The sequence below is a fragment of the Lepidochelys kempii genome, chromosome 3, assembly GCF_965140285.1.
Source record: "Lepidochelys kempii isolate rLepKem1 chromosome 3, rLepKem1.hap1, whole genome shotgun sequence".
Classification (NCBI taxonomy): Eukaryota; Metazoa; Chordata; order Testudines; family Cheloniidae; genus Lepidochelys; species Lepidochelys kempii.
Window position 1 is genome coordinate 171,121,671 of NC_136382.1, and position 13,922 is coordinate 171,135,592.

At 37.5% G+C, this 13,922-nt stretch overlaps 1 protein-coding gene across 6 annotated transcripts in view; it reads left to right on the forward strand.

Annotated features, from left to right (window-relative positions):
- The window catches only part of EML4 (EMAP like 4), a 257,086-nt gene that overhangs the window by 130,495 nt on the left and 112,669 nt on the right, over nt 1–13,922 (forward strand). For all 6 annotated transcript variants that reach the window (XM_073339049.2, XM_078852282.1, XM_073339047.2 and 3 more), the window contains exon 2: nt 11,787–11,969. In XM_073339049.2, coding sequence (XP_073195150.1) covers nt 11,787–11,969 — 183 coding nt within the window. The remainder of the gene's footprint in view (nt 1–11,786; nt 11,970–13,922) is intronic.

The following is a 13,922-nucleotide window of genomic DNA, read 5'->3' on the forward strand; positions in this document are numbered from 1 at the left end:
ATGTAATGCAAAATTGTGAAGGATGATATAAAGGGCTTGGGAATGGCTGGGTGACTCCTCAGTCAGTTATGCATGGTATCCCAAGCAAGTGTCAATAATCATACCACAGCATCATGAATTCTGTCTGGCACACAGACATGTATCTTGTCTATGTAACAGAAAAATTATTTTAGAAATGTTTTAGACACTTTTAAGTATGTTATTGAGACTGTTTCTTTGTATTCTACTTGTGAAGTTAGTGCTATGAGTCCAACTATACAGGCCTCAGAGTGAGAAGGGGATATTAAAAGTAACAAAGGTAAAATACTTCTAAAATCTTTTTTTTTAAATGGCACTTTTATGTATACAATACTACTTTAAATCCTGTCTCAAGATACCTAGGGCTACAAGCAAGTACACTGTGTGCCTTGCTGAAAAGCAGTAAATATCCTTGTTCACAGTTGTGGAAGATAAGATTGTGGATCGTCAACCTGGCATTAGTCCATTGCCCAGTTTGCATTCTAAAACAAGAGGGTTGTGGGGATTTTGGAGTAGGGTGGTGAGAATTTCCCATTTGGGGAGAAGAGGAATGATTTTTAAACCACAACATTTAAAAAAAGCCAGTGACTGAAGGCAGCTACTGGGAAGTTTGGAACTTTGAGATAAACCCCAAGGAAGATAGATTCGTAGGCAGTGTTATAGGTGAGGTTGTAAAAGGTGCATTAAAAATGCAATGTGGATCCGCAATTTATTACCAGGATATCAACATCACATATGTGGGGTAGATGTGTATACATGTAGATATATGAATTTTTCTCAAAATTCAGTATTGGCAAGAATAAAATTGACTTTGTTATATAATATGGGTATCAGGCAATCAACACCGTTACTGGAATCTTTTACAAGCTGGAAACTAATACTGGCCACATTTTGTTGGCAATGAAATACTATGTATGGTCTACTGTATGAATCATACATTGATATGTTTCTAGATTACTTATGTTAAGATAATTCCAGAATATTTTCAGAGGCAGATTTACTGGACTATTCTGAGAAATTTCATCTTTAGACATAGCTTCTGTAATTTGTGGTTATTATGGAAGTGGTTTTAAGGATGTGTTTGTAATCCTCTGGCTCCTTTTTTTCTGAGCCAAAGAGCCTGAAAAGCCACAAATGATTTTAGAATTTTTTTAGCGTAACATGAAGATGAAGATAGTTATCTGATACAAATGTTTGTTAAACTCTTTGGAGATGCAATTTAATAATTATACGAGTTTTTTGATATATCTGAATTTTTCCTTTTTAGCATTCTCTAAGTAGATTAAGCTGATTATTTCCTGAGTAATAAGGTCTAATAAATTTTAGTATATTAAAAACAGCAAATGCCAAGAAATTGCACTTTAAACATTGAGTAGTGTGCACAGCATATCTGGTCACAAGGATTATATTTGATTAGAAAAATAATAGTTGATGAAATATACCATTAGACTCTGTGGCTAAAACTTTCAAATCTAAGTTACTTGAAGTTAGGCTCTTAAATCAAGTTTTAGGCACCTAAAAAGTTTCCTTAATTTCAGAGTTGCTGAACAGCCACATAACTCATTTGAAATCAGCACCTTAGAAAATAAGACCACGTTCATTTAGGTGCCTAAAAATAGATTTAAAACACTAACTTTAGTCAGACCGATTTATATGGCCCACATGCCAATACCTAAAACCTGTGTTTGTGTTTTCTGGAGTGACTGTAATGTTTTATTTAACTACTGTTTGCTGGTCCATAAAATTATATTTTAAAAGGTAAAAGTGTTATAAACATTTTTTTTATTTTGAACTTGGCTTAATTTTTAAGAAAGGTGCTGAGCTGACAGCACTACAGACAGAGGTGTAATCTGTACAGAATTAATTACAGCAGCAGTGCATCCTCTCATATATCTCAGTCTTGACCTACTGGGACCTCCTTTATGGAGGATATAGATGAAAGTTCAATTTCTGTGCCTGTTCAATTTTTATAAAAGCATATAATATGCTGGAGATAGTATAACATGCAGTATAAGGTTCCTAGACACTGACTACTTTCAAATGGGCCATCAAACAGACATCGGATGGTAAAGACCATTGGTCACTATTTCACTGAGTTAGGTTCATACTGATAACCTGTGAGTGAAAGGCTATGAGTTAGCTAACTTATAGTCTGTTGGCTAATACTTAACATAATGCATACTTTGCACCTAATGCAAAAATTCATATAAAAGTTAGTTCAGGAACAGTGAAGAGGGTTGCCAACTTTCTAATTGCAGAAAACCAAACACCCTTGATCCACCCCTTTCTGAGGCCCTGCCCATGCCCCGCCCCTTCTCCGAGGGTCCCCCTGCTCACTCCTCTCTCCATTGCTCATTCTCCCCCACTGTCTCTCACTTGTTCATTTTCACTGGGCTGGGGCAGGGGGTTGGGGTGTGGGTGAGGGTGAGGGCTGTGGCTGGGGGTGCAGGCTCTGGGGTGAGGCCAGGGATGAGGGGTTCGGAGTGTGGGAGAGGGCTCCAGACTGAGGCAGGGGGTGAAGAATGCAGTCTCTGGGAGGCAGTTAGGGTGCGGGAGGGGGTTCCAACCTGGAGCAGGGGTGGGGGTGTGGGCTCCGGCCAGGCGGCTCCTGGAAGCAGCTGGCATTTCCAGCTCCTAGGCTGAGGTGCAGCCAGGAGGGTCCGCGCACTGCTTCGGTCCACAGGCGCTGGCTCTGTGTTAATGATTCCCAGCCAATGAGAGCTGCGGAGCCGGCACTCTGGGTGGGAGCAGCGCATGGATCCCCCGTGGCCACCCCTGTGCCTAGGGGCGGGCCACAAGGACATGTTGCCACTTCTGGGAGCCACGCAGAACCAGGGCAGGCAGGGAGCGTAACTTAGACCTGCTTCGCTGCCGACTGGACTTTTAGTGGCCTAGTCAGAGCTGCCAGGGTTCCTTTTCGACCGGGTGGTTCTGGTTGAAAACCAGACGCCTGGCAACCCTAACAGTAAATAATATAGAAATGTCTTGTCTTGGACATTCCTTTTAAACTTCCAAAAGCTATTAATGGACAAAGTTCATGTCTAATTGTTAAAAAACCCCAAACCTGAATATGACTACACATAAAAAGTCCCAAGTTCGTAAGTTTATAGTTATTACATACTTGTATAAATTTATAACAACATAATGAAACTTGAAAAGGAATGTTGAGGGCAGTGATTTTTCAGGTTTAAGCCTGGATTGTGGTTTTTATTAAGATTATCATATTGCTAATCATGAAATTATAGCATAGCCTTTGGAAGCTCATACTTTAGGCATGTGGCTATTATTCCCCATTTAGGCAGAGTACCTGCATTTTAAAGCCCTAATCCTGCAAAGTGATCCATTCATGTAGATCTTTAGTTCCCTACAGAGAACCATTAATGTAACAAAAGTTCTGGAAGCTAATGGAAAGAGAATGAATCACAAAAAGGAATGTAAATTTAAAATTCTACAACTTCAGTAGTACACAGGGATTCAAAATACAAACATAAATATGGAATGTTTAACAATGTAGTACATCAGTACAGCAAGGTCAGTTTAGTAACACTTATCTACTATTGCAACAAATAATCACATCAGTACATAGATCTCGACGATTGTTTGATAGGAAAAAATAAGCAAAAACTCTTGCCTCTTTTACCAGTAGTCCTTCATATTTTATATAAAACTAATCAAACAGTGCATCTGTTATTAAATGAATATTTTAAAAAACAGGGGAAAGAGTGGCAAAGGGGACAATGCTGTAATATATATTGTCGCCATGTCCAGTGTAAATTTCCAGCAGTCAATAAGAGTTTTCCTCTCGTAGTCTACCTATACGTTTGGGTTGTTTAACTGTACATGTTTGTTTTGATTTTTGAATCTGAGTTCAAAGTTGTATTCCTTACATGATTCATATAGCTACAAAACCTTTTGTTATTTTCATGCATGTTAACATTTGAAAGGGTCAACAGAGGCATTGGGGTCTGTAGAGTCTGATGCTTCCATATTATTAAAAGTTGTCTTGTGTCATTGGTTTTGCCACCTTATAAGCTGATTTTAATACCAATATATTGCAGCAAACTGCAAAGAAATTTATTCCGTTGAAAGTGATTGCAAAAGGAATTTTGTGAATTATCTTTCTAGAAATATGTTTCTAATAATCCTCAGCCAGTCAGATGATTCACGGTTCTTCAGAACAAAAATGGCAGGTTGTCTAAAAAGTGGCACCGAAGGGAGAACTGAGAAACATGCAGCCCCCCCCACACAGAGCCTTCAGATTGTAATGAGAATGATTGTTTTGGTACCATTTCATTTTACAGTCTTTAATCATGAGACTGAATCTGGTCCTGGGAACACAGGAAATTTAGACTGTGTTCCCACATTGAAGGGGCTTTCATGTTACTGGGGAAATTGTGTGTGTTGGCAGAGGGGGTGTAAAAATATCTGTGGTTTGTGTGGCTTATTGGATGAAGTGCTGGCTTTTCCACTCTGTAGTTTAAATTTCCATGTGCTGGGTTTTGTAGAATTTGTTTTTCTCAAATGTTGTTTTTTCTCGAAAATCAAACTCTTTGTGATGTTTGGGCATATTATGCAGGGATTAGTTGGCATATAGGACTGATAATGGGATTGATAGGTGCGCTGATATTATCATTATGAGCCCAGTATAGAAGGCTTGATATGTTTTCTTTTACATTTAGGTGGACAATTCAAATTTGCCTGAAGTAGTCAGTGACTAAGGCGGAGATTTTAAAATGTGATTACCCTGCTAAGTCTGCTTAGTGGCCTATGTGAATTGTGTTTGGAGGTCTGTCCAGCACCATCACTGGTGCCTCTTAGGGCTTCTGGCAAAGAGTTCCAGCACCGAATGGGCTGAGAAACTGAACTCTCCCATCTTCTAGAAGTGGTTTCAACCCACTTAGGCAAATTAGAAGTAGGGATGTAAATATCGGTTTAAAAAGTTAACCAGTTAAACTATTAAAATTATATTGTTTAACCAGTTAACCGTTAACCGAGGTCGCTCTGGCTGGGCTGGCGGGATTGGGACTCCTCCAGATGGTTGGCACGGGGTGGCTGAGACTGGGGTCACTCTGGCCAGTCGGCATGGCACGGCCATGGCTGGGGCTGCTCCGGACAGCTGGCGGGACTGGGGTCGCTCTGGGGCCGCTCCAGTGCAGCCGGGGCTGGGGTCCCACCACAGGGCAGCCAGGGTTAACCATTAAGGTTGGCTAACAGTAAGCCTGATGCTTACTGGTTAACCGTTGAACCTTTTACATCCCTAATTAGAAAAATAGCATGGAGCATTTTGCAGTGCTGTGGCTGTACATGTTATATTGAAAGAGGACTCTAGTCTCTGGGGCTTTTGTTTCAGAGATTTTTCTGAGCACTAAATTCATCCCCCTCTTAAAAAAAAATGTTTTTAAAAAGTTAAATCTTTTTTTTGTCTTTACATCATAAAAATTATTTTTCATTGATCAGGTGATTGCACAGGTGATAGCTTCTTTTAAATAAATCACATGCCATGACATTAGATCTGGAAAGTTTTTGGTATATATCTTCATATCTATATTATGAGCTCTTTGGTAATGTTCCCTGTTATGTCAAGAATAATACACATTGAATATTCTAAGGTAATGATAGTGCACAAAGTTGGTGTGACGGGGTATACCAGACCCTCTGAGGCCCCCTGCTGGAGACCTTGTTGCCCTGCCACACCCCAGCCCAAAAAAGGGCAGTGAAGAGGGTCCTCCAAGCTGCCTAGAGTGGCTGTGTGAGACACAGTCAATCAGGGCCCAGCAACCTAGTATAAGAGGAGCTGCAGGGCCAGAGGGAGTTCAGTTCCTTGTTGGAGTTGCAGGAGTGTGGATGGCGTATGGCTGAGTGATGGACCCCAGACAAGGCAGCACTGCCAGAAGCCGGGGAGAGTGAGAAGGAGACCTGAGCTGGTTGCTGGGACTCCATTAGGACAAAGCTCTAAGGTAAGGGTGAAGATGGCATGGGACCATGGGGAAGTGGCCCAGGGAATTAGAGAAGTCGTTGGACATAGTTAAAGGGACACAGCAGATTGCTACAATCTACGGGGTGCCTGGGCTGGGGCCTGGAGTAGAGGGTGGGCCTGGGTCCCCCCCACCAAGTCCCCATTAGCCACTGGGGGGGAAGTGGCCTGGACATTGAGGCACCCCAGAGAAGGATCTGAACTGTAGTGGCCTAGCTGGAGATCTGTAGCCAGGAAGCCCAAGAGGGTGAAGACATTGTCTTCAGGATGGGAGCCCTGGGGCACTGCTCTATTTTTTGAGCAGGGACAATCAGAGAGAGAGAGAGACTGGGCACATGTACTCGGCCAAGGGGGTGATCACGAGAGGTGAGTGCACCCCATTACACTGAGCTAAAAAGCACTATTTAAAACATAAATCCAAAGCATACTCTTTGGAAATCAAAATAATCAGCTGTGTGTACTCCATTCCCTGTACCCTGCTCCTGTCTTAAAAATCCTTGCCCTGGATTGAAAATGTAACTTAAATTTAAATGGGAAAATTGTAAAATCCTGAATAATAATATTCATAAAAAAAATTGAGAAATTTTAAACTGTATGGGCCAAATCCTGGCTGACTAGAAATCAATGGCAAAAAAAAAAAATCCAGTTGATTTCAATAGGACCAGAATTTTACACTAGAAGTGAAAAAGTATTTAATTGCTATGTCAGAGGAAGACTTTATATCATGAGTACCATAAGTTCTGTTGTAGCATTGGTTACACACGATATTGCATAACTGAAGAAAGCCATAAATATTTTGATCCTTTGGAAATATTTACTTCTGTTATTCTGTTAAATGACAGCCATATATTTGAATGAAATAACAGCACAGCAACTTTAGTTTATTTACACAAAGTAGACTTAGATTTGTGAAGAAAATCAATGGATGTTTGGAGGTAACTTAAGAAAACGTCATTGAACTACAATATTTAAGTGCTATTCCTGTTTGCTTTTCAAAAATTAAAATTAGTGTAGCAAAGTCAACTGACAAAATCATTGGTAGGCAGTACTTGCAAAGTTAGAAAACAGAATGTCATACAGGTTGGTGTTTTGTTTGTTTGTTGCTTCTGAATTTTGAAATGTTATACTACTGACTTCATTCTGAAATGCGTGCATTGCAGGTGGCTTCTGTAATATCTGAAAGTAGAATACTGCTTGTTCATATTTTATAGTTTAAGAGGTTTCTTTGCTTGTTTTTTCTGTTTGCCGTATGTTTGCTCTTGGTCTAGTGACCTCTAGGCCTGGGCAGCTTGAATGTGAAAAATTGCCCATTAATACTCTAACGCTATCTTTAAAAAATGTATATATTTTATATATATATATATATATATATATATATATATCAGTGCCCTAAAAATGGTATTTAGATTACAAGGAAACGTTTGTAAGGGAAGCAGAAATCTGTGAAAACAATTCATTTTGAAAACTGCTGATCTGCCAAGGAGGAAGAGCAGTATAATTTTCCAGTGTCCTAAATTTGTTGTAATGGTCTGGATAATAGCCTGTCATATTTAGTTTGAAGGCATCCTTTAGGGTAACTTGAAGTAGGTACCCAATTGTTTCAGTTTTCCAAGCACTTTTGGAAATGGGATCTCTTGGAATTTTAGTTTGTTTTTGCAGTTAAGCATTTCAGTTTTAGGTAACTCATTTTATATCTGTAATGTTTCACAATTTAACCTATAATCTATTATAATATCTGTTTCTCCTCTGGTGTGCTAAGTACTAATAAGTCATCTTCCTAGAGTGTTACTCTGGTCCTCAATATCAGCCTCAGTACTCTTGCTTTTCCTTGGAGGTTGTTCTTGCTTATTATTAAGAGTCAGATAATAAATTTAAGGCCAGACAGGTCTTTATGATTATCTAATCCGATTTCCTGCATAACATAGGCCAAAAAATCTCACCCAATAATTTCTTCGATTCCATAGCTTCTGTTAGAGCTATGGCATATCTTTTAGAAAGAGGTGCAGTCTCAATTCAAGACTCAAGAGATGGAGAATCCATCATATCCCTAGGTAAGTTATTCAAATGGTTAATTACTGCTAAGTTAAAAATTTGCACCATTTTTTCCAGTCTAAATTTGTCTAGCTTTAGGTTCTGACCGCTGGACCTCATTATGCCCTTTTCTGCAAGATTAAAGTGCTGTCTGCTCTCAGAAATCTCTGACCCGTGTAGGGACATATAGATCATGATCAAGTCACTTCTCAACATTCTTTTGAATAAACTAAATAGATTGAGCGTCTTAGTTATCTTATGCTATTGGGTTTGCTTTCTAGATGTTGATCTTTGTGGTTAAGTCAAAGCAGGTCTGCTTTCCAAGTTCTCTTGTAAGTTTCTAATGGCAGCAAGAATTTCTCTGCAGCCATTGTTGCAGAAAACGAGAATGACTCAGTCCAGTTGCTAAATACTTTTCTTGATGATCATTTTATTTGGTATCTGGTTCCAGTTGATGTCAATACTGAAAATACAATAATTTGCATTGGCCAGTATTTCACTTAAATACCTAGTGTCTGTGTTCATCAAGGAAATAGATGAGCAGACTAAGGTATGTCTCTGCTGCCACGCAGTTTGGACTACAGAGGAATGAATAGCAGTGCGTACCAAAGTGCTGTATTGTAACTCCCCCTGTCTGGATGTTGTGAGCATGAACTAAAAGGTTCCTAGTTTACATTAATGTAGTCCTGTTTGAAGAGGGCTACGTTAATGTGAACTGGGAACCGTTTAGTTTGTCCCGCAGCATCCACACAGAGGAGTTACAGCCCAGCACTTTGGTGTGAGCCACTATTCATACCCCCATGGTCTGAATTATAGGCTAGTATAGATAAGTCTTAAGTAGTGGAGCCTTGTTTGGTAATTACTATTGGATTTCACACAGTGAGCATGGTAATGTCTGGCTTTTAAAACTCTGAAACATAACTAAAAGATGTCTGTTTCTTTTTACAAATGTTTTATAGTAATCTGTAGTGTATCTGTAGGGCCTGGGGATTTACTCATTGTAAGACTTTTCACTGCTGTTTATATTTTTTTATTTTATTTTTTATTTTATTTCCGTATGAAGCACTTCAATTTGGGCTAATTGATTTGGGGGTGTATTGCGACAGGTATTATGTGATAGCTGTGGTATTTTGGTTTTGATTGCTACCAGCATAAGATGAACTTTAAAGATCCTTACAGTTATTTTACTATTCTTTCAGTATATCTTTAATTTTAATTACAATTAATGTCTTCCTTGTTTTAAGATAATATAGCTGGCTTATAGTTGCAGTTTTTGGTATGAAGTTGACAACGATCATCCCATATTTTATTTGAATTCTCATAATATCTCTATTTAGCAAAAGTATAATTGTGTTGTACTTTTTGGAATTCCAGGGAGTCCAGTGTCTTCCTCATGAGTTATAACATTTCTAAGTTTTTATTAGTTTAGAGAAGGATAACATGCACTCTTTACTTTGAGCAAAATTTTAAAATACAGCTTTTTATGTTTTGTCACTTGTTTGACATGGGGGCATTTAAAAACACTTGTTCATTCTTTGTACATTAGGGAACTTATGTTTCTTTTCTGACTAGAGTAAGACATTATGGCGCACGATCTGTTTGTGTTATGCTTCTTATTTTAGTAAATAAGCTTTCTGCAAGAAACAGAAATTTCTTATATCCACTGAAGGTGTATGGAAATAAAATGTGTAATCTTGCACTGGTGTCATTACCTTTTCCCTCCATATGTTGTAACAACCCTTTCATTCTCTCTCTCTCCCTCCCTCTCTCTCTTTTTAAGTTGTGTCTTCTAAGCATGAAGACTTAGTCCCTTACTGGTGGGTGATCTTGCAGAATACTTATGTAGCAGTTGAAGTATCCCACAGATGCCAATGACATAAGAAATATGGCTGTTCACTTTTTTCTGTATGTTTTAAGCATACATACGTTTGCCAGGATTAAAGGTGTTTTTGTTTAGAGTCTTTCAACTGCTATCCACATTACTGAACTGATTACATATATCTTACAATGCAGCTTTTTATTGATTAGTATACACCTATCATTATTAGCATATATTTTTCCTCCCATTAACTCAGGACTACAAAATGCATATTATATATACTTCTCCAAATCCCCTTGTAATTTATCTTTCTTTTAGATTTAAGTGAGTTTCCAGCCTAAAAAGCAATCTTAATTTTTCTTTTTAAAAATATATCTGACTGGCAAAAATTGATAATCAAGCCTTCATATGTTGTAAGAAGACATTTTATGCCAATATCTCTTTGGATATTCTTGCCACTGTTTCTGCCATTATATGTACATTTCACTTGTAACTTCTCTTGTTTGAATAAATCCTATGGTGATTTCTTTGTATCTCGTAAAATATCAGTATTAAGAATTACAATAAAATAGAATTTGGTGCTACTTCAATAACTACTCCCAAATGTTAAACATTTTATCAGTTTTATCAGCTTAGGGCCTGATGGTGCAAACCCTTACCACCCTTTGTTGTATTTATTTCATTGGGACTAGTCAAGGTAGGGAGTGCTTTGTCCCCCATTCTTGCAATCACTTACTTACATTGAGCTTGAGGACTACTCAGGTGTATAAGTGTTTATAGGATCAGGGCCTATGTTGGATAATAAAGGGTTTCAGGATTAGGCATTTAAAAAAAGTTGTTTCCCTGCATTGAAATTCATGAAACTAGTGGCCCAAAATTTAAAATGTGCATAACATTTCACAAACAATAATGAACTTTACTATTTGCATATTTGCTTTTACATGTGATTTGATGGTATGAATGTGCTTCATATATGTCACCCATCCAATATTAAATAAGTAAACTTTATGAACCCCAGTGACTTTACACTTTGTATTTTGTTTAAAGTATGCATAAACCCAAACTCACCAAGGATACCTTTATGAATACCTTTTCTTTGATTTGTATTTTTTACAACCCATTTGTAGTGCACACACTCCGATTTATGCTAAAAATAAAAACCTATGATGTGTTATTTTGGCTTGGCAGAAATAATGCAATGAGCTGTCAAAGGCAAAGAATATGCAGAAGCTGTAATTCCCATTTTACCACTGAAGAATAGATTTGGCCGGATTATGCCTTCAGTACTAATCTATTTCTGTGTGGCCAAACAGATTTTTGGAGCCCTTCACAGCATATTTACTTTCTGTTCTCTTCACTTCGGGCCAAATGTTATAAAGTAGTATATTTTTTTGGATCATACAGTGTGGTGATGTGAAAAAAAAAACAGTAAAAAGAAGAAAAAGTAACAAGTTAAAACATCTGATCTAGAATATTTTTGAATTGGAGTTGTCACTTCATTAAATTTGGTCTTGGTGAGTTGTGTATTTTTAAATTGATTTTTAATTATCTCATGCTTTAAAGCGAAGGATGCTGAGGATGCTTCTTTAAAAGTTGTAGTAGAATACACTTCAAAATGTTTGCATATATTTTATTTTGTATTACATTTGAAAATATAGCCTTGTCCTGTTTAGCATGTATCTTGTTCCCATTACAGTACAAGTTCAGTTTCCAAACATCCTGTGTAAGCTTCAATGTTTAAGGGCCTTAATCTTCTCCTTATGTTGGTTATGCTTATGATCCCGTACTTATCCGTTATCATCTTTATCCAAACATCTTCAGTATCCCCCAAACATTTTTGATAAACAAGATTGCACTGTATGTTTTTATAACTCTTTTCTTTTTAGTAGTTTTTGAAAAAAACAATTGAATTCCCTCCTCCTTTCTCCCCCTATCCCCAACTAGATGATAGCATCTCTGCTGCAAGCACATCCGATGTCCAAGACCGTCTTTCAGCTCTCGAACTGAGAGTGCAGCAACAAGAAGATGAAATCACTGTGCTAAAAGCAGCATTGGCTGATGTTTTGAGACGTCTTGCGATCTCTGAAGACCACGTGGCCTCTGTGAGAAAGTCAGCACCAAGTAAAGGTAATGATGCATATTGTGGATTGGAATGAATTTGACAGATTCTAGCTTTTCATATTGGAATGTTAACACTTGGAATTTTCTCATTGGATTTGTTTGCTATCTTAAGCATGAAAGCAGGTGTCAATAAATTGACTTTCAGGTATTTTTCACCAAGGTCTTTTTTGATAGGATAAAAATCTGAAAACTGAGATTGTCTTTTTGCCTTTTACCGTAGAACATCAGAGTTAAGAACACCTTGAGAGTGGAGGTTGTTCGTAACTCTGAAATGTTTGTAACTCTGAACAAAACATTATGGTTTACACAACTGAATGTTCACTAATACAGCTTTGAAATTTTACTATGTAGAAGAAAAATGCTTCTTTCCCTTTATTTTTTTATATTTACATTTAACACAGTACTGTGCTGTATTTGCCTTTTTTTTTTTTTTTTTTGGTCTCTTTTGCTGCCAGATTGTGTACTTCCAGTTCCAAATGAGATGTGTGGTTGACTGGTCAGTTTGTAACTCCGAGGTTCTACTGTGTTTACATTTATATGAGATCTTCCGTGAACTCCACCTTACTCCTTGTAAAAAGACCACTTTCTACTTAGACAATAGTATACTTTACATCAGGATTGTTTAACCTGCATCCTGAGGTCTGGATGCAGACTGGTGAATCTCTAATCCCACAGCCAGGTTCTTCCTGTTAACTTCAAGGTGAGAACAAAGATGGTCAACTGAAGACTCTTACTGGAGGTTAACTAAAAAAAATGAATTCTACTTTCTGTTTATCAAGGAAAAGGCAAGATGAAGGAAATATTATAGAGGGGTGTACTTTAAAAAAAATAGAATATGTACATTTACACAGAAACTTTTCACCACCCTTATGCTCCTTGCAAATTGCCATGTGACCACTACTATCAAATGTTTGGGCTTCCATTCATTAACATTTTTACATCTACTTTCTTCATGTACTATGTATATATGTTTTATTAAAAAATTGGGATAAAAGAAAATAGACATATTTTGTGCTAATTTGCACAATATTTAAGAACTACAACTACAATAAAAAGTTAGCAGAGATGATTCAAATCCATTTTAAGGGTCTTCCAATTCTCAGAATTAGAGGAGTGAGTATAATTGTGTGTATTCCCATCAAACTGCCCCAGTTATTTGCCTTTAACTGAATTATACATCCTTGATTCTCCACTGTTACTCTAGTTTTGAAATCAGTGCTGTCACACCAATAAATTGGAGTAAGATAGTGGTGAATCAGGGCATGTGTATGTTTATTATACATACATTTTATATGTTCAAAATATGAAAGTTGAAAAATACTGATTTTTGTAATCATTTTAGATATAGAACAGCATAGAGATCTAATTATTGTAATTGGTTTTTTTTCATGTCCCCATGCCAGATGGAAGGAAGTGTTGACACTTAATTGGCATTGACTCTGAATCCTGCTATTCTGTCTTATTTGCTAAATGGTAGACAGTCATTATCTGTGCTTATAAATTCAGCTTTCTTTATCTGACATTTATCATGCCTCATCAAGATTCAAACTTACTTGTCTAGCATTTTGAATAAACAAAGTACTAGCAAGTATTTGCAAAAAGTACAGTAAGTCTGTGTTGCAAAGTACTCATTTTTGCAGAAAAGTGATGCTTTCAAGTGTAAAATCATGGACAGAATGTACATACTTGGGGCCATAATTTTCATACTTGGATGGTTAAAGTGCCTAGTTTCTGTTTAGGCACTTACATAAGTGGCTTGATTTTGGAGGTGCTAGGTATCCATGGCCTCCACTTAAATCAGATGAAGCTGTAGGTGCCCAGCACCTCTGAAAGTCAGGGGTGAAATTCTGTGCCTATTGAAGTCAATGGTAAAACTCCCCTTAATTTCAGCGGGGTCAAGATTTCATCCCAGGTCACTTAAGGAAAAAAGGAAAGGCTTAAATTTAAATATGTGTTTTT